This window comes from Apteryx rowi, unplaced genomic scaffold (assembly GCF_003343035.1).
Source record: "Apteryx rowi isolate R43461 unplaced genomic scaffold, aptRow1 scaffold_1088, whole genome shotgun sequence".
Lineage (NCBI taxonomy): Eukaryota > Metazoa > Chordata > Aves > Apterygiformes > Apterygidae > Apteryx > Apteryx rowi.
The window spans coordinates 16,229-37,022 of NW_020447295.1; the positions used below are offsets into that span (position 1 = coordinate 16,229).

A 20,794-nucleotide genomic window follows, 5' to 3' on the forward strand; every position below is an offset into this window, starting at 1 on the left:
GGGGGGCGCCCCGTCGTCTTGGTGACGCGCCCCCCCAACCCTGCCCCGCAGGCGACCTTCCACTACCGGACGCTGCGGTGCGGGGCCGAGGAGCGGGCCCTGGACGACAGCCGGGCGCGGGGGAAGCCCATGGAGCTCATCGCCGGCAAGAAGTTCAAGCTGCCGGTGTGGGAGGCGGCGCTGCGCACCATGCGGCCGGGGGAACGCGCCCGCTTCCGCTGCGACGCCAAGGTACGCGCCGCGGGAGGCGTGGCCCGAGCCGGGGGGCGGGGCGTGCCCCCGCGTGTCCCAGCCCCCCCGGCGGCCCCGGGGCGGGCAGGGGTAGACGTGGCGGCCGGCGGTGGTGGGCAAGGGTAGACGTGGCGGCCGGCGGTGGTGGGCAGGGGTAGACGTGGCGGCCGGCGGTGGTGGGGCGCAGCGTGGCCACCCTGCACCCTGTGCCTTGCACCCTACAGCACGTCGTGCTGTACCCCATGGTGTCCAAGAGCCTGCGCAACATCGCGGCGGGGAAGGACCCGCTGGAGGGGCAGCGGCACTGCTGCGGCATCACCCAGCTCCACGAGCACCACTCGCTCGGCTACCCCGACCTCGACGAGCTGCAGAAGAACCCCCAGCCCCTCATCTTCGACATCGAAGTGCTCAAGGTGAGCGGCGGGCCCAAGAGGCACCACGGGGCCGCACGGCGCTGCCTGCCAAGCGTGGGATCCCAGGAGTGGTGAGGGTGATCAGGGCTCTCCCGACCCCTGCGCAAGCACAGTGGTGGGGCTGGGCTGCGCATGCCCCTTCTTGGGGTGGAGGCTCCGGGCACCAGGCGCCCAGGGCTGTCCCCCTGCCATGGGGGCAGCATGGCAGCTTGTGGGGACAGCTTCTCCTGTGACGTGGTGCTGGCAGGTGGAGGAGCCCGGCTCGTACCAGCAGGACCCCTGGGCCATGACGGACGAGGAGAAGCTGCAGGCCGTACCTCTGATCCACAAGGAGGGCAACGAGCTGTACCGGGAGGGCAAGGTGCAAGAGGCAGCCGCCAAGTACTACGATGCCATCGCCTGTCTCAAGAACCTGCAGATGAAGGTGAGAGTCCCCAGCCCATCTCTGGGTTACCCTGCCCCACATGCAGGCCTCCCCACATCACCCCTGGGAGCTTTGCCACACTCTCTCCCCTCGTTTTTGTCCTTCTGCTGGGCAGGAGCAGCCTGGCTCTCCGGACTGGATTGAGCTCGACCAGAAGATCACACCACTGCTGTTAAACTATTGCCAGTGCAAGCTGCAGTGCCAGGAGTACTACGAGGTGCTGGATCATTGCTCCTCCATTCTCAACAAGTACGAGGGTAAGGAGCCACGGGCTGGCCCGGCCAGCTGCGGTGGGTGCCCGTGGGACAAGTGGGTGCTGGAGAGGTTGCGTGGGAACCGGGGCAGGCCGGGGAGAGCCCTCACGCCRTGCCGGCCCAGCAGCTCTCTCCTTGCAGACAACGTCAAGGCCTACTTCAAGCGGGGCAAGGCGCACGCGGCGGTGTGGAACGTGGCAGAGGCACAGGCTGACTTTGCCAAGGTGCTGGCGCTTGACCCCTCGCTGCGCCCCGTCGTGGCCAAGGAGCTGCGGAGCCTGGAAGCCCGCCTGCGCGAGAAGGACAAGGAGGACAAGGTCCGCTTCAAGGGCATCTTCTCTCAATAGAGCACAGGGCTGCATGTGAGAGTCCAATACTCTCTGACCAGGTTCTTTTAGATATTCCCCATGTGGAATGTTTATTAATGTTTATTAATGTTTAATACAAAGTTTACTTATTTGAAGTTATTTGAAGATACACAGGATTTTGACTTAGCAGTGATGCAGTCATGCACTTAAATCACAATATAAGTTCAAATGAGACTTAGCAGAGTATAGCATTTGCAGTATACAGTTGAATCACAGTATAAATGTGAATCTCCGTGCCAGTCTCTACAATATGCTCGTCATCACAACGCCAAGCATCCCCAATCACCAGGAAGGACTGTGTATGTGTGTTGAAGCCTGCTCAAGCCCATTGCTCTCATCAGAGTTCCTTTGTTCGTCGTTTGGTTTTTATATTTTGTGTTGGGCTGTATGATCCCCATGCCAGTCTGGCCGAGTTGTTTATAGCCGTGGGGTCTCCAGTGCCATGTCTGTGCCCCGTCTCTCATTGCTTCGTGCCTGTACTCCTCTGTGCCACATCCTGCGTCACCGCTTCTCGAGGCCTCTGCTCTCATACCAGGCCTGTATTTCTCTATGCCACATCATTCTGTTACAGTCCTAAATATCTTATTCTACATAGAATAACTGCTTGTTACCGCTATCTGTGTAAAACTATGGTCGTACTATCCAAAGATAAACAAATATAAAACAAATTAGCCATAGACCCTGGTCAATTAGAAATGTTGCTGTTAAAGCTAAACCAAAGCTGCAGGCAGGCCAAGAAAAGTTCAGACAGAGCAAGCCTGACAAGAGGATCATAGTATATAAGCAGATTTAATACGTACACAAGCTATGTTACTTTAACAATAAGCTTATCCCTAAAACTAGTTTTGTCTCACTCTAGGTCTGCCTTTCTTTAAGTCAGGGACAGACAGTTCTACCGTGGGTTGTTAGATGATGTAAGGCGCCTTCCAGTTTTTCAGCCTTGCCGAGCGCCGTCTGTTCTAGCCAGCAGAAGCTCAGAGCTGGGCTGGATGCAGCTCCCCAAATCGCCATCCCCCTCACTGCCGTGCCCAGCCCCGAGATGTGATTTCAGTCCTTGAGCAGGGATTTAGCCTCGTGCCAGGGACTTAGCACTACAGACACGAGGAGGTGACTGCTGCCGGGGGGCAGGGGGCAGTGCCATGAGGCTCAATGCACCTCACTCACCTGAGCTGCTCTGGCCAGGCCAGTGGGCTGCTGAGCCAGTGGCCCCGGCGCTCAGCTCTGCACCCACCGCGCAGGGCTCATGGAGCTAGGTCAGGGCCGCACCAGGTGTCCTTGGCTGCTTCAGCAGTCTGTGAAAACTGCTTAGAGGCTTGCACCATCTGGGGGAGAAGGGACCAACCCATGGCTCAGCGGCCAGGTCTGACACCTACGAGGAGCTCAACGCRCCTGGGCGCCTTCTGCAGCGAAACCCAGGGGCAGCTGCAGAGGATGTGGGGCACACACCCCCTCTCACAGCTTCGCCAGGGTGAGGCTGCAGGGCTGAGGTGCCCCCAGCCATGGGGACAGATCCTGTAAGGGCACAAGCTACAAGCATTTGTCCACAAGCATGCCTCCACGCTAGGGACAAGGCGGGCAAAGGAGGCTCCCATGGCCCCATTACAGAGGTGGCAGCAAGACAGCCGAGCTGCCCAGGTCCTTGCTCTGCTATCTAAAGACAGCGTTTCCTCTTCCTGCCCTGTTTCTCTGCTGTCCTCACCTAAAAGGTGACAGTCCCTGGGGTCAGGACTGTGCTTGCAGGGGAGCTCTGACCCCCCACGTCTGCCTCCTCCCGAACTGGGGATGGTCCTGCTCCATGCCTGGGGGGGGCCCAGTGGGTGCAAACCACAGGGTATTTGATGTAATGACAGTCTGTACCCACCAGACCCACTCAATTAGACTTACTAAAAAGAAGGCGCAGTCCTCGTTGCTTGAAGAAATATTGGAGGGCCAACACCCCAGTCCTAATTTCTCCCAACATTGGGCGCTGGGTTAGCCGAGGTCCAGGCATGGTGCCTCTCCCCCTGGCTTCAACCTACATGCTGCCCAGGAGCCGGGCTGAGCCCAGAGGTACCAAAGTCCCCCCAGGGCCCACCTGGGGGTCCAGCTGTCACCCACAGGTGACAGCTTTGTGCCCATGACCCAGCGCGTGCTGCACCAGGAGAGCTGACATCCTTCTGCACGTCCCTGTGCCAGCGTTACGTCTATAAGAGGATCCACACGTGCCCTAGCTGCTCCTCTTTACATTGCTTTATTTCACACCGCAACAAAATGAACAGAACAAAGGAACCGTGTTTTAATCCCAGCCCTTCCCCTGCCTGACAACTCTCAACACCGAAAGGAAATAAATAAGTGGTCGCAGGGGACGGGGATAGGGTCACTGGCCCCCAGCGTGCAGCCACAACCCTCCCATCACTGCCCACCCCTCGAGGTGGAGGTGCAGGTACAGGAGGGCAGGCCCTAGGGGCCACAGTGTGAAGAAGCCCTGGGAGAGGTGAACCAGGGCATGACAGCCCCGCAGGCACAGGGCCGGGGGGGCAGCGCACCAGCTCCCCAGACCACGCTGGGGAGAAAGGCTGGAGGGCAAAGCCCTAAGGACACTGCCCACCTGCAGCTCCCACAAGCCTGGAGAAACAGGGGCACTAGGAACCGGGGGAGGCAGGATGAGGAGGCTGGGGGGAGGCGTTTGGCACGGGGGCAGAGCTGGGGGGCAGCAGGCAGTACCCAGTGTGGCTCAGCACCAAGGGGGTTGCTCCTGCCCCTGGGGTGGCACAGAGCGCCATCTCCCAGGACCCCGTGATCTCCGGGCCCGGTGCCCTCATCTCCTTCGTATCAGCTCCGGGCCTGCCGTGGGATGTGGCGCCGGCTCAGGCACCAGACGATCCTGGCTGGGAAATCAAGGCTGTGGCTGTGGGTGCCTCGTGGCGGGGGGACAGGGGCCGCACGACGCTCACTCCTCGCTCTCCAGCTTGAGGCTGACGCTGCGGGGCTTGGCCCGGGACAGGCCGGGGGGTCCCGCTGAGGGTCCCCCATCACGCTCCGCCTGGCTCGGCCCCCGCGACCGCAGCAGCTGGCTCTGCTTGCGCAGGAAGTCAACGGGCGCTGGGCAGCCGTAGGTGCCTTTGCCCAGCGTGGGCCGCGGTGGTCCTTTGGGGGAGTGGGCCAGGGATGCCGCCTCCAGCTGGGCCAGGTGGGCTACGTAGCCTTCGGAGAGGAACTGCGGGACACGGAGAGCCTGAGCCGTGCCGGCCCTCCCGCCCAGAGCCTCGCAAGCCGCTGCAATAGTCACAAGCCCCAGCGGGGATAACCCTGCTCCCACGACCCTGCCATCCAGATGAGCACATGGCCTCCCCCCAGCCCCTGCCTAGCCACCGTACCTGGCACTGGTTGTGAAACTTCTTCACTGCCCGGCCCACGATGTAGATGTGCGCTGGTGAAAGCCCCAGGGAGCTGTAGACAGAGATGTCCTTGGTGGAGCCGTAGCCAGCGACGATGGTGATCTCTGCCTGGCCACGGACAGGAGGAGCCTCGTCAGGGCATGGACCGACCATCCCCTTTGGTTCCAAGGATTCCCGCAGCAGAGAGGCCACACATGCCCTGGTCCTGGTCACCCTGGGCTACAGCCCAGTGCAAGCCGCAGGGACCCAGGCCCCCTCATCTGCTGTTACAATCCTCGCAGCAGCTGTAACAGCCCTGGCCTGAGGGCTGCTCCTCCTCGCCCTCCTCCATGCCATGAGCCTGGTCCCAGCCCCAGGGACAGTGAGGGTGGTGCCAAGCTCTGCCATCGCAGCCAGGCCCAGCTCCAAAAACCTCTGCACGCAGCTCCTCCATGCTACAATGCTTCTCTGCCATGCTCCAATCCCAGGGATGGAGAGGGGCAGGGGGCCATGGCCCAGCCCAGGCTCCCCCCACCACCACTGCAGGCCCCAAGCCACCTCGGCAAGCCCTCCGGTCCCATCCTGCTCGCATCTCCAGCCCCAAGCAGCCGGGGCTGGGGCCCACCTCAGTTCGCAGGCTCTGCAGGAAAGCCGCCTTCTGGCGCAGGGGGTCGTGGGTGAGGCCATCGCAGAAGGAGACGGCGCCATGGGGGAAGTTGTGCTGGGAGAGCCAGGCCACCACACGGTGCTTCTGCATGTCGGGACGTCCCGTCACGTAAATGATCATGTAGCCAGAGTCCTGCCAGTGCCTGGGGAAGGGAAGACGTGTCACTGCATGGTGCGAGGGAGGCTCAGGGGTGACCACAGCACCTGGCGAGAAGAGCAGGGCCAGTGGACGGGTGGCAGGATGGGGTGTGCATCGCACACCGCAGCAGGGCAGAAGGCTGGGACTGTGGAGAAGGCAGCAAGCATGGATGTGGCCCGGCCAGAGGAGGTACCACGGCAGGGCTGGGAGCTAAGCACAGCATTTTCTATAGGGGGACAACAGGGAAACGGCCGCCTGAGCAGTGGGGAGAGCCAGAGATGGCTGTGGCCACCAGGACAGAAGGACTAGAGGTGGACACCACTGTCGAGTACACCCGCTACAGACTTTACCGGAAACATGCAGCAAAGCCACAACTAAACCACTAACATTCAGTCATTCGCTAGGGGAAAGAGGAAGTCGTCACTCCCAGAGCAGCCGGAAGGACAGAAAGAGGCCGGTTGTGTTGTGACAAAGAAGCGGAGAAGGCAGGGCCTGCTTAAAGGTCCACCCGAGCCCTCGCAGGGGTTCTACCAGTGGGGAAGCCTCTGAGCTTCTCCCAGAGATCATCCATGGGCTCTGGCTCCCCAAAAGCCCTCATGGCTTCCCCCATGCATTAAATCCTACCCCGTGCTTGCCCAAAGGCCATGCTTATTCCTCTTCTGGGGACTTCAGCAACTCTGGATGCACAGCAGAGCTATGTCATATCGCAACAGGCTTCCACAGTTAAAACAACCATTACTGGAGCACCACCAGTAACAGCCCAGAGCATCTGCACCAGGCCTCCAGGAAAACTACCTCCTGGGCCTGCTGACAGGACATGCTGAGCAGTCCCGACATTACACTGGGCACAGCCAAAGCAGCTCCCTCCTCCCAGACCTCTTCTCCAGCCCAGCCTGGGGAGCCCACATGGAGCCCAGCTGAAGAGCAGCTGGTGCCCCAGCTGCAGGGTCAGACACTGCCAGGCTCTAGGGAAAGGGGGAAATATTTTTCTGCAAGAAGTTGTCAGTACAGGAAGGCTACGAGGCTCCAGACAAGGCCTTTGAGGGTAGCAAAAGATACCCCGCTCTCCCAGGGGACAGGAGGCTGCTTTGATGCCCCTGCTACCCTGATCTCATGAATGGGTCGGCACCAAGTCACGATAGGAGAGGGCATTTGCCACCCTGTGAGAAGGACACCTACCTTACAACATCGACAGCCCCAGCCCGCACTTTAGGGTCACTGCCCATGATAGAGACGCTGGCTGTGAAGGAGCCATCGATGCTGAACACAACTGACTCAGTGCCCCGCGCCACCACCGTCAGATACGCCTCTGCGTAGCTGTGATCTCCCCTGGCACAAGAGAGCGGAGAGCATCAGGATCTGCCACCTCAGCACCTGCCCGCCCTCCAGCGCCTGACACGCCTGTCCTCCCACTGGGCTTCCTCCCACGTTGCCCAGGAGCCCCAACATGCGGGCTGGAGCAAAGGTGGACGTGGCCTGGCCAGCATATGCAGCTAGAACAAGGGGAGGGCAGAAAGGAGCTACCACCCAAGGGATATCTATCATAACAGGGTGCTACAAAACTGAGGTCCTTCAGGCTGAGACTGCACACACAGCGAGAACTAAGTTGAGATGCCTCTACCTGCACCAAATTGAGCATCAGCCCTGGCCACCTCTCACCTTACCACCATGCGCACAGGGTATATGCCAATGGCCAGGGCCTTGTCTGGAGGGATGGTGAAGGTCAGGCGCCCGCTGCCGCTAGTCACCTCAGTGCCATAGTGCAGCCATTTCCCCGACAGCGGCTGCGTCATGATGTAGATATCCACCTGGGTTGGAGAAAAAGGGTTAATCAAGGACTGGCCCCAGGAAATTCTTCCACCCTGTCACATCCTGATGGCTGCTATGATGGCTCCCCACCTTACTCCACCCCAACCACACATCTACAAGACACAATGGCTCTTTCCCACCATCCCAAAGGATCCTGAGGGGCCATGCTCCTTATCACCCTTCCTCTGTCCCCCAGGCCACAGCAGACACCAGCCCTATGTCCACTCCTAGACATACTAGTCCCTGCCCCATCCATCTAGACGCCCAGCAGGTCCCAGTGGCACCATGAGCCCCAGCAATACCTTCTCCCCAGTCAGCGTCACCACGTCCAAGGGTCCGTACATGAAGCGCCCGCTGAGGACCTGCAGTTTGCCCTCACACACAATGGTGTCGCTGGCCCTGTGGTTAGCTGTCACATTCTGCAATGACATACAGGGCTCAGCAACCACAACAGAGTATCACCAGACACCTTTCTGCCCAAGCGTCTGCCCCAGAAGGGACAGGATCGCTCGGGCAGGGCAGGAATGCATAGGCACAGGCAAGGTCACCCCTTGGAGTGGACCTTGTGTTTCATCCTTTTACCCATCACCTTTCCATAACCCTTCTCAAACCCGTTCCCTTCACCTTCCGCCTTTCAGCCCAGGTATAAACTCGACGTGCCCAGCAGCTGTGCCAGCTGCAGTGCATCAGGGCATGCAGGAGGCACCCACGTGCCTGGGCACCTGCGGGAGCCCCGGGCTGGCACACACGCCCTGCCAAGCCACAGAACCCGACTGGCTCCAGCCCCAGCGCCGCAGGCAGGCATCATCCTGGCAGACACGAGCAAGCCCTCCAGAGGCAGCCATCTTGGCTGCGCTGGCACAATACTTGGTAGAGCCAGGCATCCAGGGATCTGGCCATGCCCAGAGTCAGGCTTGAGCTATCACCCACCTTAGAGAAGGGTAAAATCCCAGATGGGCACAGCGCAGAAAGCAGCAACCAGGCGCAGCCTGGGAGGGCACGTACCCGAATCTTCACTTGGGTGCGCTTGCGTTGCCACTTCTCCCGGGGAATAGCGGGGCTGTAGATAGAGCTCTCCTCACTCTCCGTCGGCTGTGGCCCCTCCTTCTCGATCACCTGCAGAGCAGCACGGCCTCAGCTCAGCCTCCCTGGCCCAGCCCACACCACTGTGCCCACCCATGTGCTCGCCGCACCTGCCGCAAGATGAAGGCCACCACATCAGAGGACTCCCAGTAGCTGGCGTGGAAGAGGTGAGGCAGGGTGATGGTGGGGAAGGCGGTCAGCGCATCGGGGCAGTACAGCGAGTAGTCGATGCGCTTTGGGCCCCACCAGCGCTCCAGGACTGCAGGGAGAGTGGTGTGAGCTCATATGAATCCATCTCCAGATGAATCCATCCTGTACCCTGCTCCATAACCCATTCATGCTGAGCCCATTTCCTGCTCTGCATCACATCTCGGGACCTCTCGCTTTGCCCTGGCCCCAGCTCTTATGCCCAACCACCCACCTTCCCCTGGCACAGCATGGGCAATCCAGGCCAGGGACTAGCACTTACTCTTGACAACTTCACTGGTGCTGGCTGGAGTGGGGGGCTCGCCCGGTTCACTGCCTCTCCAAAAGCCTCCGAAACTGCTGGTGGGGGTGGTAGGGACAGCCACGTCCACCTCATCCAAGAAGAGGGCAGAGTGCGTCTGCAGGGCCTCCGCTGCAGAGCCACAGAGAGTGTGGGGTAAGGTCACAGCACTAGGACCTGTTTGGGGTCTCCCCCATGGCCCAAAGCCCCTGTGGGGATGCCCAGCCATGCCGTGGTCACCGCTGTGGGGATCCTTCTGCTCCACTCCTCCCCTGACCACCACAGGAGCAGCACACTCACGTGGACACTCGAGGGGGCACTGGATGCATCTTGGCTTTCCTGGCATCTGCCGGTGCTCAGCAGCCAGGGAAGCCGCATCAGCGCCCACCTCAGCAAGCCAGAGAGGCTCCGCACGCCCCTCGAACAGGAGAAAAATCCCCACCACAGCCTTCTGTGCTGGGCACCCAAGGGGGCTGCAGGGGTTGCAAGTCGCCTTTCCCCCTTTCCATCTGCCCCAGCAAAGCTCCCGCAGTGCCGCGGGCACTCACCCAGCAGCGAGGAGGTGCCGTCTCCCAGCGGGTACTTCTGGTAGCGGGGCACGCTGAGAGGCGGTACGGCATGGAAGGCCTTGGCCAAGAGGGGCTCCAGGCGAGAGGCACAGGGGTCGGCCGCGTGGAAGAGGTTGTAGATCTGCTCACAGGCGGGACGCAGCTGGGCCACTGGGGGTAAAGAGAGGGGGTCAGCGCTCCCAAGGTGGCCCAGAGCATGTGGCGGGTGGCGAGGAGCCCAAGGATGACTGGGAACAGGCCTCAGGCAGTGGCACAAGAGGGCTGGCAGGTACGGGGAGAGGGGCTTGGGCCGGGACCCGTGTGGTGGGACGCCAAAACCTGCCCTCAGCTGGCAGGACACAGGCAGGAAGGGCAGGCTTGCGGCAGGGAAGGCAAAAGGAGCTCACAGTGCATTAAGGCCCTCACGAAACAAGGGGAAAGGCCAGGCCTGGAGGAAAGGCTGAGCCTGGAGGAAAGTCCCTCCATCAGGCCTGGAGAGGCTGTATCCAGCTGTGCACTGGGAGAGGCAAGCCCAGGATACCAGCAGAGGCACTTTGACCCAAGCAAGGGACACATCTGCAGCCTGGGCTGCCGGGCCAGGCTCAGGTTGGCACAGAGCAGGGAAGGGGATGCTCAGGCACACGTGAACATTGAAATGTGCACAGCCGAGGCTTGGCCTGGAAGGGGTTCAAACCCAGCAGGGTTGTTTGGGAAGGTCCCAGGTGGGGTTCAGGCTCACAGAGGGGGAGCACAACTCATATCTCAGCAGGTACAAGGGGTTGGGCTCAGCCTTGGGGCCCCAGAGCCAGGGGATGACGGAGCAGGGAGGGTCCAGGGCCTGCACCACGACGCCTCGCAGCTCACGGGGGTCCTCACCATCCAGAGCAGGCATGACGGTCTTGCGCAGCGCTAGCACCAGCCCCAGCGGAGAGCCAAAGAGGAAGAAGCCGGACACCTTAAAGTCAAGGCGGGTGCTGGTGCCCTCAGCCCCATCCAGCGCTGAGCTACCGCTCCGTGGCACCTCCACCTCCAGTGGGGGCTCGCTGGCCTGTAGGCTGGACAGCAGAGCAGAGTGGGCCTCAGCCAGGAAACACGGGGCCTTCCTGGCCACGGCGATTCCTGGTCCCACCAGACCCAGGAGCCACTGAGCTGTGGGACAGGCAAAGCTGTTAGCAGAGAGGAGCTTCTGGGAGCGGGAGAGCTCCAGCAAGACGTCCCCAGTCCTTGGGAGCAGACCATACCCATGCGATGCTCCTTCCCAGGCTGGATTCCCCCATGGGGCTGTAAAGGGCAAATTTCCCAGCCACCCTGGATGTAAAGCACAAAATCTGTCGCAGCCACTCTGGCGAGCGTCAGTTCTTCGCAGGGACCGGGCGGCTGCGTGCGTGTGCCCTATCCACCCGTGGTGGCATGCCTGGTGCTTCCTGACTGCGTCCCAGCCCTCCCGGGGCACGGGGTGCTCTCACCTGCTCAAGGAGCTGTGGTGCTGGCTGTCCCCGGGCTCCCGGGAGGGCAGCTGCGCCCCTGGCTCTGGACTGACCTGGGCCGATCCTCCTGCTCCGTCTGCCCCTTCGGCCAGCGGGTCTCTCCCGCCACACAGCTCGGGGGAGATGGGCTCCATGTTCTGGGAGAGGAAAAGCAGTGAGCGCCCGGCCTCTGCTGAGCTGAACTGCCACGGACATGCTCCCCCACCACCGCCAGCTCCTGACCATCCTCGCTGAGGGGCACCATGGCCAAACATAGCACAATTCCCCTGGATGGGCATCTCATTTAGCTAACCCTGCACCCCCACCCACTGCCTATAGCACCCTCTCAGAGGCACCCATGGGTGCGAATCCCTTTCCCACCCTCCCTGTGCTCCCAGACACACCGGGAGGCTGGTGGCAGAGCACAGACACCACTAGGGGCGGAGGGGAAGTGGGCAGATGGGACAGGGCCCAAAGTGTCCCATGCACTCACCAGGCTGCCCCGGCGGCTGCTGCTCCGGCTGCCCCCCGAGCCAGCTCGGCTTTGGCACAGCGCATCGAAGCCCAGGATGCCTCCCACGCAGTCCCCGATCAGCACCACCTGCGGGACAGCCCAGATCCATGCCAAGGGCCAGGAGGGAGAGCCTCCAAGCCCACAAGGCAGCCAATCCCTCTGCCCTTTGGACACAGGGAAAAAACTGTCCAGGTCGGAGCCAAGCTCCAGCAGCCCCATGATCAGCAGCAGATGCCTGGGAAGGAGCAACGTTTTCCCCAAATCCTCCCCCAGCCCCTGGCAACTCGTAGCTCAAGTACCCCGTTTGGCCAGCACCTCTGCCCACCACAGGGCCTCTCACCTGGCCACAGAAGCCGGCCCCCTCCCCAGAGTGCAGGAAGGCGCTGTAAGCCTGGTTGGCCCGAGCAATAACGGTGCCCACGGCATGCTGGTAGCTCCCCGAGGATGTGGCCAGGAGCGGGAGAGCTGCCAGCGGTATGTGATCCTGGCTGCTGGACAGGCTGTCCCCGTCGTGGCTGTATGGGCTGAGCCTGAGAGACATGGGAGAGAATAAGCAGGGCTGCCCCTGTCCTAACATCCCCCCTCCCATCGCACTTTCCCTTGCACGATGCTCACCCTGCCCGGGGATGCCGCACCAGGAGGTGGAGAGTCCCCTCTCCAGAACCATGCCCTCCCTGATGGCTTCTGCAGCCCTGGGCCGTTTGCCAGGGAAAACGGCATCCTCATCCACCCGTAGCACGATATGTCACCCCGAGCTAGCAGAGCATGGCCCCCCAGCCCACCACAACACCAGCCGTACTTGGAGACGAGGGCGTAGGCAGCAGCGCAGATGGGCGGGCAGGGCACCAGGCGCAGCGCCACGTGCCCCAGAGCCTCCGGGAAGTGGATGCGAGTGACAGCATCGAAAGTTGCAGCCAGCGTCTGCACGTCAGCCTGCTTGGAGCCTGGCTCGCCTGCGCCCTGGTCCAGGATGTTCCCGCTGTGGAGGATGAGGAAAAGCACGTGGATCCGACACGCCTGCGCCGCACTCTCCACCGAGCCACCCTGCGGGAAGGACAGCGCTGCCATCTACCCCACGGGCATCCGTGCCGGGGAGGGCACGGCTGGATTTACCCAGCCTGAGGGCAGGGGAAAGCGGGAGGCACATACCTCAGGCAAACCGGGCCCTGCTAGTCCTTCGCTATCTGCCTTGGCGGCACTGGCTCCATCCCCTGCTAAGATAGGGCCTGGGTGAGCCTACCTGGGGTTGCCAAAAAGGGATCTGGCTCCTGTCCTGGGACACTTGTGCCAGGTCTCCGGCAGTAGATAGTTCAAACGTCCACAGTCGCGCCTTCCCCACTCCAGCCCCCTGCGCATCGGGCTCACAGCTGTCCCAGACTCACCCAGCGCTTCGTCCAGCTCCACTGGCCGCTCCAGCGTGTCCAGGAAGTCGTTGGAGCTCCACTTCGTCATCTCCTTCGCAAAGACCTCATCGCTGTCAGACAGGTCCTCTGTGGCAGCAAGGAGAGCACCGTGGGCAGGTGGTCCCACAAAGTTCAAGCCGTATCCCCTGCACCCACACCCTGCCCCCACTGTGGGAGCTAACGCCCACACTGGGAACCCTTCCTGGGACAGCAGAGGTGGAATCCAGCCCACCCAGAGCACAGGCAAGCCAAAGCTTGCAATGGGCCTGCAGGGGGAACTCCCTCTCCACCAGTGCCCAGTCCCAGGCTGGGATCTCGACCACCGAAATCCTGCGTGTTCCCAAGCGTCAGCCACGGGGACCAGGCAGGGCCGCTCTGCTGTACCGTGGGCATCGAAGAACTCCTCCTCGGAGCTGTTCTCGGAGTCCCGTGCGATGTTTTGCATGCGCCACTCAGACAGGCTCTGAGGAGACACCCCCCCTGCCCCAGATAAGGGGTCAGAGCCCAGAGCTCCCTCTGCAGCAAGGCATCACTCCTGCTCCAGGGGACCTACAGGTCCAGCTGCCCCAACCCCCACGGTGGCTCTTGTGCCCAGAGCCATCCACTGGAAGATCCAGGTTTGGAAAGACAGGGTCCCCCCCTACAGCATCCCCTCCTGAGAAGGGTTCCAGGGTCCCCATCTTCTCCCCTGAGAAGAGACCCCTATCCCACCCCACACAAAGTCCCTCTTCCCAGCCAGGTCTCTCACCTCCATGCTGGGAAGAGTAGGATGACCGGGAAGACGTGGACCATTGCTTAGCAAAGGTATCATCAGGGGAGGCATCGGATGCCCCCTGCGGCTCAGCACTGTCCTGCCCATTGGCAGCACCCAGCTCCAGGCGGCCCTCAGTGCTGGGGCCAGCTGCAGGGGTCTCCTCAGCCTCACTGCACTTGGCCATCTTCTGCGCCAGCATACGGGCCGTCTCCTCCTCCAGCTGCCGGATGTCCTCCATGGTCAGGTCCGTCCATTCGTCCTGCCAGCACCAGGCCTGGCGGTGCGCTCGCAGCATCACTTTGCGCAGGCCTGCGAGAGCAAGATGAGTGAGGCACGGCCCAAGCCCCCAGCAGACCATACCCACCTCCCGCTCACCAGACTTGGTGGTTTGGGATGCTCCATCCAGGCAGAGCTCTTAATGGCTTCAGGGGCTGCCCCCAGCCACCCTGGCCCTCCCAGCTGCCTTCAAAACAAGTCTTGTCCATGCATCCCCCCCAACATGCCATGCATGTCTCCCAGTGGCTTTATGGCTCCTGCACCCACACACAGATCTCTGTCCTGTGCCTGCTCCTTGCATCAGCCCTCCTCTCCCACCATCAGCACAGTGCCGGCTCTGCTGGCATAGGGCAACGCCAGGACAGCACAGATGCCGGATGAATACTGGTGCTGACTGAATACCGGTCACAGCACCACAGCGTGGATGCTGGAGGACCACAGCGCCCATCAGCCAAGGAGCATCGGAAGCAGTGGGCAGGGAGGCGCCGAGGCCCCATACTCACCTACGTCGTGGATGAATTGCTCAATTTTGGACTGCATGCCCCAGTAGCGAAACTCCACCTTGCAGAGCTTGTAGGCGCACATTAGGGGCCCACCAGCTGCCACCTCCAGCCAGTCATCGCCCAGCGGGCCCCGACCTGTCTTCATGGAGTGATACAGCTTCGGGTCCTCCTCGGGCTTGTACTCCCCAGGGGAGATGGGGTCTCGCACAATGTCGATGGTGTCTACAGGGGAGCAAGCAGAGAGCGGCGCTGATGGCACTGCACCCTGTGCTCTGCCGTTTCATGCTCATGGGCCGCAGTGATGGACCACAGCGGGTTGGAACAGCCCAAGGGCTCGGGCAGAGCAAGGAAGGGGCAGAGAAGTGGGGAAACAGGAGGGGAGACCCTGCAAGTGATTTTAGCTAAGCCAGGTCACCAACACAGCCTGCAGCGCAGCACGCAGCATCAGTCAGCCCAGCCGAGGGATGGCAAACTGCCCTGCAGGGAAGCTTCTTGAAGCTGGTACTGCCAACAAATACTTTCTGTCCCCAGGACTGCCAGCTCAAAGCCACCTTTGGCTATACCCAACTGTCCAGATCCCTTCTCTATACCAGGGCCTGATCCAGCAAGAGGAAAGATGAGGAGGAGAGCCCCCTTCCCGTGTCTGCCCGTGATGCACAGCAGGTCCGGAGCAGGCAGAGCGTGGCTGCAAGAGGCACAGAAGCTGCCAGGCATATTAAGAGCGAGGATGACACACATATACACATTAGCAAGGAGATTTGGCAGCTGGAAGAAAGGCTCAGGTGACTCCAGGGAACACATGGGCTGGGTGAGGAGTACTAGGCTAGATCGAGTGGATTGACACAGCTGTGATGGGACAGTGTTGCGAAGCCCTGTCAGCCATCCCCCTGGGGCCTGAGGGTCACACACCCCGCTCACAGCTCCGTGAAAGCAGCCTTCGCTGCTGTCACCTGGGGTTTCTGTGCTCACGCACCATAGATGCTGAAGGACCCCTCTGAAGGGCTCAACAGAAATCCTCTTGAGCAACTCACTGCGCATTCCCTAGCCGCTGATTTCCCATCTCAAGCTCCCCGAGCAGGCCCTAGTAACAGGGCAAGGCACAAAAGCAGGCTGAGCAACACGCTTCAAGCAAAAGCAAACTGTGCCGCAGGCCAGGAGGAGCCCCCATCAAACAGCCCCTGTTCTCATTCTGCAACTGGAACATGCCCCCCCCAAAAAAACTGCTCACGCAATTAAAGACAGGGCTCACAGGCAAGGGGCTGCAGAGAGCTGGGAAGGGGAAGGAAGCAAGGAAAATACCAGATATACTTCTTAAAAGTAAAGGCTGGAGCAAAGCAAAGGATGAGAAGCAGTAAAGCAGGGACCGGCCCATACAGGTAAGACGACCCAAGTCAGAAGAACTGCACAAGGCAGAAGCTGGTGGCATCAGGCACTGGAGTTACAGAGCAGGACCTGCCACATGCCTGCTCTGCTCAGGGACGGTATCCAGCAAAACAAAACCCGACAGCCATTCAGATAGCTCAAAAAGATGGTGCAAACTGGGTGTTTAGAGGAACAAGACCCATTTGCCTCAGCTGTATTAGCTCTCTCTAATGCCAGGACAGGTTGGGAAGCCCTAGTACAGAGTTTGGGACAAAATCAGCCTACAGTCTATGCCTCTGTTACTCAAAGAGGAACAGAACAAGCTCAGGAAGTGTGGGAAGCAAGTGGTGATGGCCCCGCAGCCGTGAGAGACTGTTGTCAGAGTGCTCAGTGTTGTCACCCTGAATGTGGCCGGCACCCCAGAGGGGCACAGAGACAGGGAAAGCCACATCCGTGCAGCCAACGCTACGTTAGCAAAAGGACTCTGCTCTGGTAAAAACGAGAACAGCGCCCGATTCCTCTATAAGGGAGGACTGCGTCAGCATCCCTCTCCAGACGTCCACAAGCGAGACCCTTCTCCTAGCGGGGAGTCAGACTGACGCATCTGGTTCGCTGCTGGGCTGGTCTACTGTAAGAAACAAAATGCAATCCACCCTCGCCGAGCTAGACCCAAACTCGCATTTGATGCGCTATAAATAGCATCTGCTCACAGCAGTCAGATGCATTGGCAGCAGGGCTAGAGGCAGCCCCTGAGACACCGGGCGTTGCTTTTTATCTGGGTCTACGTGGGTTTGCTAAGCCTGCGGGATCAGAGGCAGATGCTCCCAAGCAACCAGATCCTCCCAAACTAACCACGCTTTAGTAGTATTCACAAAATCACAGGAAAAAAATGGGTCAGAACGGACCATAGGAGGTCATTAGGTCCAAACCCTGCACAAAGCCTCTTTTATTTTTGGTGGGCACCTCTGGAAGGGGGAAGCTTTGGCTCAGTTAAGCCGCTGGCACCCTCTCACCCACCTCAAAGCAGAAGAACTGGGAGGGGGATAAGGGTAGTTGCCTCAGTCTGCAACACAGAGCATTTCCTACAGATTGTGTCTGTTGTCGCAGAGACATCACAGAGCCCCAGCAGATGGCCACGACCATCTCAGCAGCCCTCCAGCTGGGACACTAGAGATGCCCTTGACTTCTCTTGCTCAGCACCAGGGTTTCACCTTCAGGTGGGCACACTTCATTGCAGCTGTGGCATTGTATTGGGACCACAGTACATGCAGGGTAGGATGCATGTCCTGCAGGTGCCCCTGAACCAAATGCCTAGAGCATAGCCGCTAGGACCACAGGAATATCCCATTCTATGACCCAGGCAGTCCTTTCCCACACTATTTTCCAGACTGCTGGATGAAAAATAATGCAGAAGCTATGATTCCAGAAGCAACCCAGACAGGAGCAACCATTCCCGACTCCTTAGACACTGAAACCACTTAAAAACGCATTTCAATACCAGGCCAAGACATGCACAGATTAGGTCAGCTCCAAGAACACAGCTTAACCCTTGTTTGAAGGCAGGGTCGAAACCTGCACCAGGCCACACGCAGCATAAATTGAACTGACAGCCGGGGGATGCACGCATGACCCAGCTGCATCCCACCACCACAACCGTAAGGCGAAGCACACAAGCCCTGGCTGCCTTAAATCAGAAAGTGTCCGATTAACTTACTGAGCAGCTCAGATCACACCACGACATGTTTGACAGCAGGGAACTGTAACAGGACCCTGCACATTTGCCAGCCTAACACCCTAGAACGGGAGCAACTCACAGCGCCACCCATAGCCACTAACTTCCCCTAAGAAACAGCCCCCGTCCTCACCCACAGTGCTGTGTGCAGAGAGCAGATAGCGGCCCAGAGGGATGCAGTGGGCCACAGCACCTCCGGAGCAACCAGCCTGGCCAATTAGCCAGTCCAGACTGCTGCGGGCAGGTCAGCCTCAGGACTGCAGACAGGTTGCGAATGCTTCAGGATCAGAAATGATGTTACCGCAGGTGGAAATTAATGCAAAAGCCACAAACAGTTGAAACAGCGCGTAGAAGACATCAAAGGTAACGCTATGCAGCAAAGGGAGGGGTTTTTTGAGATGGCCTGCAGGACTGAGAAGCGTTCAGGCTTGCGCTTTATCCGACTGCGGTATTATTCACACAACAACTTGCAGGTCTATTCATTCTTACTGCTACACGCTATGGGACAAGAAACAATTTGTAAGGATGCAGTTGTACAGTTTACAGGGGCAAGGAGACCGGTTTGGACCCCAGAGCCCAAACCTTGGCATTTACTCCGCCTTCAATCACCCTTTGAAACGCGATATGGGTCACCAGGGATTTAAATCTGAGGTGTCACAGGACACTGGGGCGAGAACACAAGCCAGCAAAGAAAATTCCACCCTGGGTCAGCCGTCACAACAGGAGTCCAACAGGACATGGTCCCACCATGGCCCCCCCTCTCTGAGGAGAAGCTGTCGGAGGCAACAGCTGCCCTCTCCGAGACGTGGCCAGGCCCTGCAGAAAGCCCACGGGGAAAGAGGCCAGAGGAGAAGTCAGACCAGGGGATCCAGCCCTGCCACCAGGGTCGATGGGCACCAAGCACAGGGACCGCGCACTGTCAGTGGTCGGCTCGTACTCAGTCGCTGTCCGATGACCGTGAGGGCGAGATTTATCCCCCCTGATGTCAGACACCAACATCCAAGACGGACATCCCCAGATCCCACAAGAGCCAATGAAAGAAATAGGTCAGATGAATCATTTCCTCTGAGTGCCTATTTTAAGGCCTCCATTTTAAGAGGCGGCGCATTGCACTGCACTCCAGTGCCTAAAACGGCGAGCTCTCCACCGCCCAGAAAGGAAGGTTACAGTGACAAGTGCCAAAATCTCCCTGCGGTAGCTGAATCCCACCCGAGTGTCCAGGCTCTCCCATCACAACCCCCCTTCAGTACTTCCACGAAGCACGGGAGCAACGTGGGTCAAAGTGCTGGGGAATGGGGGAAAGCAGGGGAGTGAGGAGCAGGGTGGAAGGAAAGGGATGGAGGTGCTCAGTGGGAGGTGGTTTCGTCTCTGCTCCTGAGACTTACATCCGTTTTCTGCACCTGCTTGGAAGGAGGGGGCTCATTTCCAGCTCCCCCTCTTCAGCTCAGCCCTCTACTGTCCCTAAATCCCCTCCAAGAGCCCTCCGTGGGATCCCACATGCACCTGCTCTTCTTGGAGAGGCCTCAGGAAGGCAAAACCGTGCCAGACAACAGGGAAGAGGGGACAGGATAAGGAAAGAGGAGGGAGCAGCCTGCCACCAGCTCCCCTGCCAGCACCAAGGTGTTAGGGTCCGGGAAGGGAAGAGCTGGAAATAAAGATACAGCCCAGGGAAGAAGGTAAGGGACAGAATCGTTCTCCATGAAATCTCTCTCATCCGTGCTGCCAGGGAGCCTGAGCAGGGAGCTTAGGGCACACACGCCTCCTGCTGCCACAGGCGGCTGGCCCCAAAACTCAAGAGACACCAGGGTAAGTAAAGCCCGGCCTGCTAAAGATGCTGAGCCGCGAGCCCCCCCCAGGGCACGCAGGGCTGCTCCGTGGGAAGCTGTGTGATAAACCCACACATCCAGTCCTGTCAGGCACTGTGGGAACACCCCATGGGGAGGCTCCACGCGGCACCTCCGCCTGGGTACGAATTAGTTCCTACTCAGTGCCCCAAGCAAGGCTCACAGCAGCATTCCTGCCCCACAGCTTCTGCCACGCCAGCTGCTTCGCCTGACACGGCTGCCCGGAGGCCAGCAACAGCAGTACCTACCCAAAATCCTCTGCCTCTTCTCGGCCGCGCTCAGGTTGAAGACGTTCGTCTGCTGGCCGGAGTCCGGCCGGTAGTAAGTCTCAATCTCGATGGAGAACTTCTCCACAAAGGGGCAGGTGTACCTGCGGAAGGTGCGGGAAGGGGGCTGAGCGGAGCGCGGGGGAACCGAGCCCGCAGCTCACCCTGCCCCGAAGCCCACCCGTCCCTCCAGGGCCACGGGGAACAGAGGCAGGGCTGTCCCCCCCCTTGGGGGGCACGCGCCCCCCGGGAGCCCACCTGGTGCGGGTGTACGGGTAGGCGTTCCAGGACTCCTCCTCCACCTGCAGGGCAGCCTTGGGCAGGAGGGCCCGAAACCAGCTGGGGATGTGGGAGCCCACGTGGTAGATCTTGTGGGTGTACTGCCCGCTGCCGCCCGGGCCGTCGCTGTAGGGCCGGTTGGCCAGGATCTCCACACCGCTGCCCTCTCCGCTCGACTCCTCCCGGCTCTTCTTCTGCGGGGCCAAAAGCTGGCTGAGCTGCGCCCCACAACGCCCACGCCGTGGAGCCCCTCTCTCCGCACGCAGGCCCCTGCGCCCAGCCCAGGCACCCCAGCCCCACCTTAGAGACCCCCTCACCCAGCCTTAGGCCTCTGCGCCCCCCCCAGAGACCCTCATGCCCCCAAAGCCCTGCACCTCACAGGCCCCTGCAGCCTCCCGGGCACCCCCAGATCCCTGTGCACCAAGGCCCCCGCATCCATCCCAGCCCCCATGCTCAGCCCCGTTTCTCTGGGTCCCTAACATCCCCCAAACCTCACTGACACCCCTACACCCTGCAAATGCATTGGGCTCTTTGGTCCCCATGACCCTGCACCCCCTGGCTCCACGCAGGTCCCATGTCCCCATGCCCCTGCACCCCCTGGCTCCAGCCTCAGCCCC

General features: G+C 60.4%; 2 protein-coding genes across 2 annotated transcripts in view; one reads left to right on the plus strand and one right to left on the minus strand.

The window, feature by feature from the left end:
• Positions 1-21: 21 nt before the first annotated feature.
• On the plus strand, positions 22-2,367 carry AIP (aryl hydrocarbon receptor interacting protein). Its single transcript, XM_026071928.1, has 5 exons — positions 22-231; positions 456-644; positions 892-1,068; positions 1,184-1,325; positions 1,464-2,367. The coding sequence occupies exons 1-5, from the start codon at positions 130-132 to the stop codon at positions 1,667-1,669; spliced, it is 816 nt and encodes a 271-aa protein (XP_025927713.1). The 5' UTR covers positions 22-129; the 3' UTR covers positions 1,670-2,367.
• Positions 2,368-3,904: 1,537 nt separating this feature from the next.
• The window catches only part of PITPNM1 (phosphatidylinositol transfer protein membrane associated 1), a 19,481-nt gene continuing 2,591 nt past the window's right edge, over positions 3,905-20,794 (minus strand). The window contains exons 2-23 of the mRNA XM_026071837.1: positions 20,157-20,447; positions 19,881-20,002; positions 14,695-14,916; positions 13,910-14,224; positions 13,546-13,641; positions 13,141-13,248; positions 12,908-12,969; positions 12,558-12,802; positions 12,099-12,288; positions 11,738-11,845; positions 11,245-11,402; positions 10,655-10,833; positions 9,779-9,949; positions 9,213-9,362; positions 8,854-9,002; positions 8,666-8,776; positions 7,963-8,079; positions 7,511-7,659; positions 7,031-7,180; positions 5,672-5,855; positions 5,047-5,175; positions 3,905-4,886 (exon numbers count right to left, since the gene is read on the minus strand). Of these exons, the coding sequence (XP_025927622.1) occupies positions 4,620-4,886; positions 5,047-5,175; positions 5,672-5,855; positions 7,031-7,180; positions 7,511-7,659; positions 7,963-8,079; positions 8,666-8,776; positions 8,854-9,002; positions 9,213-9,362; positions 9,779-9,949; positions 10,655-10,833; positions 11,245-11,402; positions 11,738-11,845; positions 12,099-12,288; positions 12,558-12,802; positions 12,908-12,969; positions 13,141-13,248; positions 13,546-13,641; positions 13,910-14,224; positions 14,695-14,916; positions 19,881-20,002; positions 20,157-20,447 (3,673 nt within the window). The 3' untranslated portion in view covers positions 3,905-4,619. The remainder of the gene's footprint in view (positions 4,887-5,046; positions 5,176-5,671; positions 5,856-7,030; positions 7,181-7,510; positions 7,660-7,962; positions 8,080-8,665; positions 8,777-8,853; positions 9,003-9,212; positions 9,363-9,778; positions 9,950-10,654; positions 10,834-11,244; positions 11,403-11,737; positions 11,846-12,098; positions 12,289-12,557; positions 12,803-12,907; positions 12,970-13,140; positions 13,249-13,545; positions 13,642-13,909; positions 14,225-14,694; positions 14,917-19,880; positions 20,003-20,156; positions 20,448-20,794) is intronic.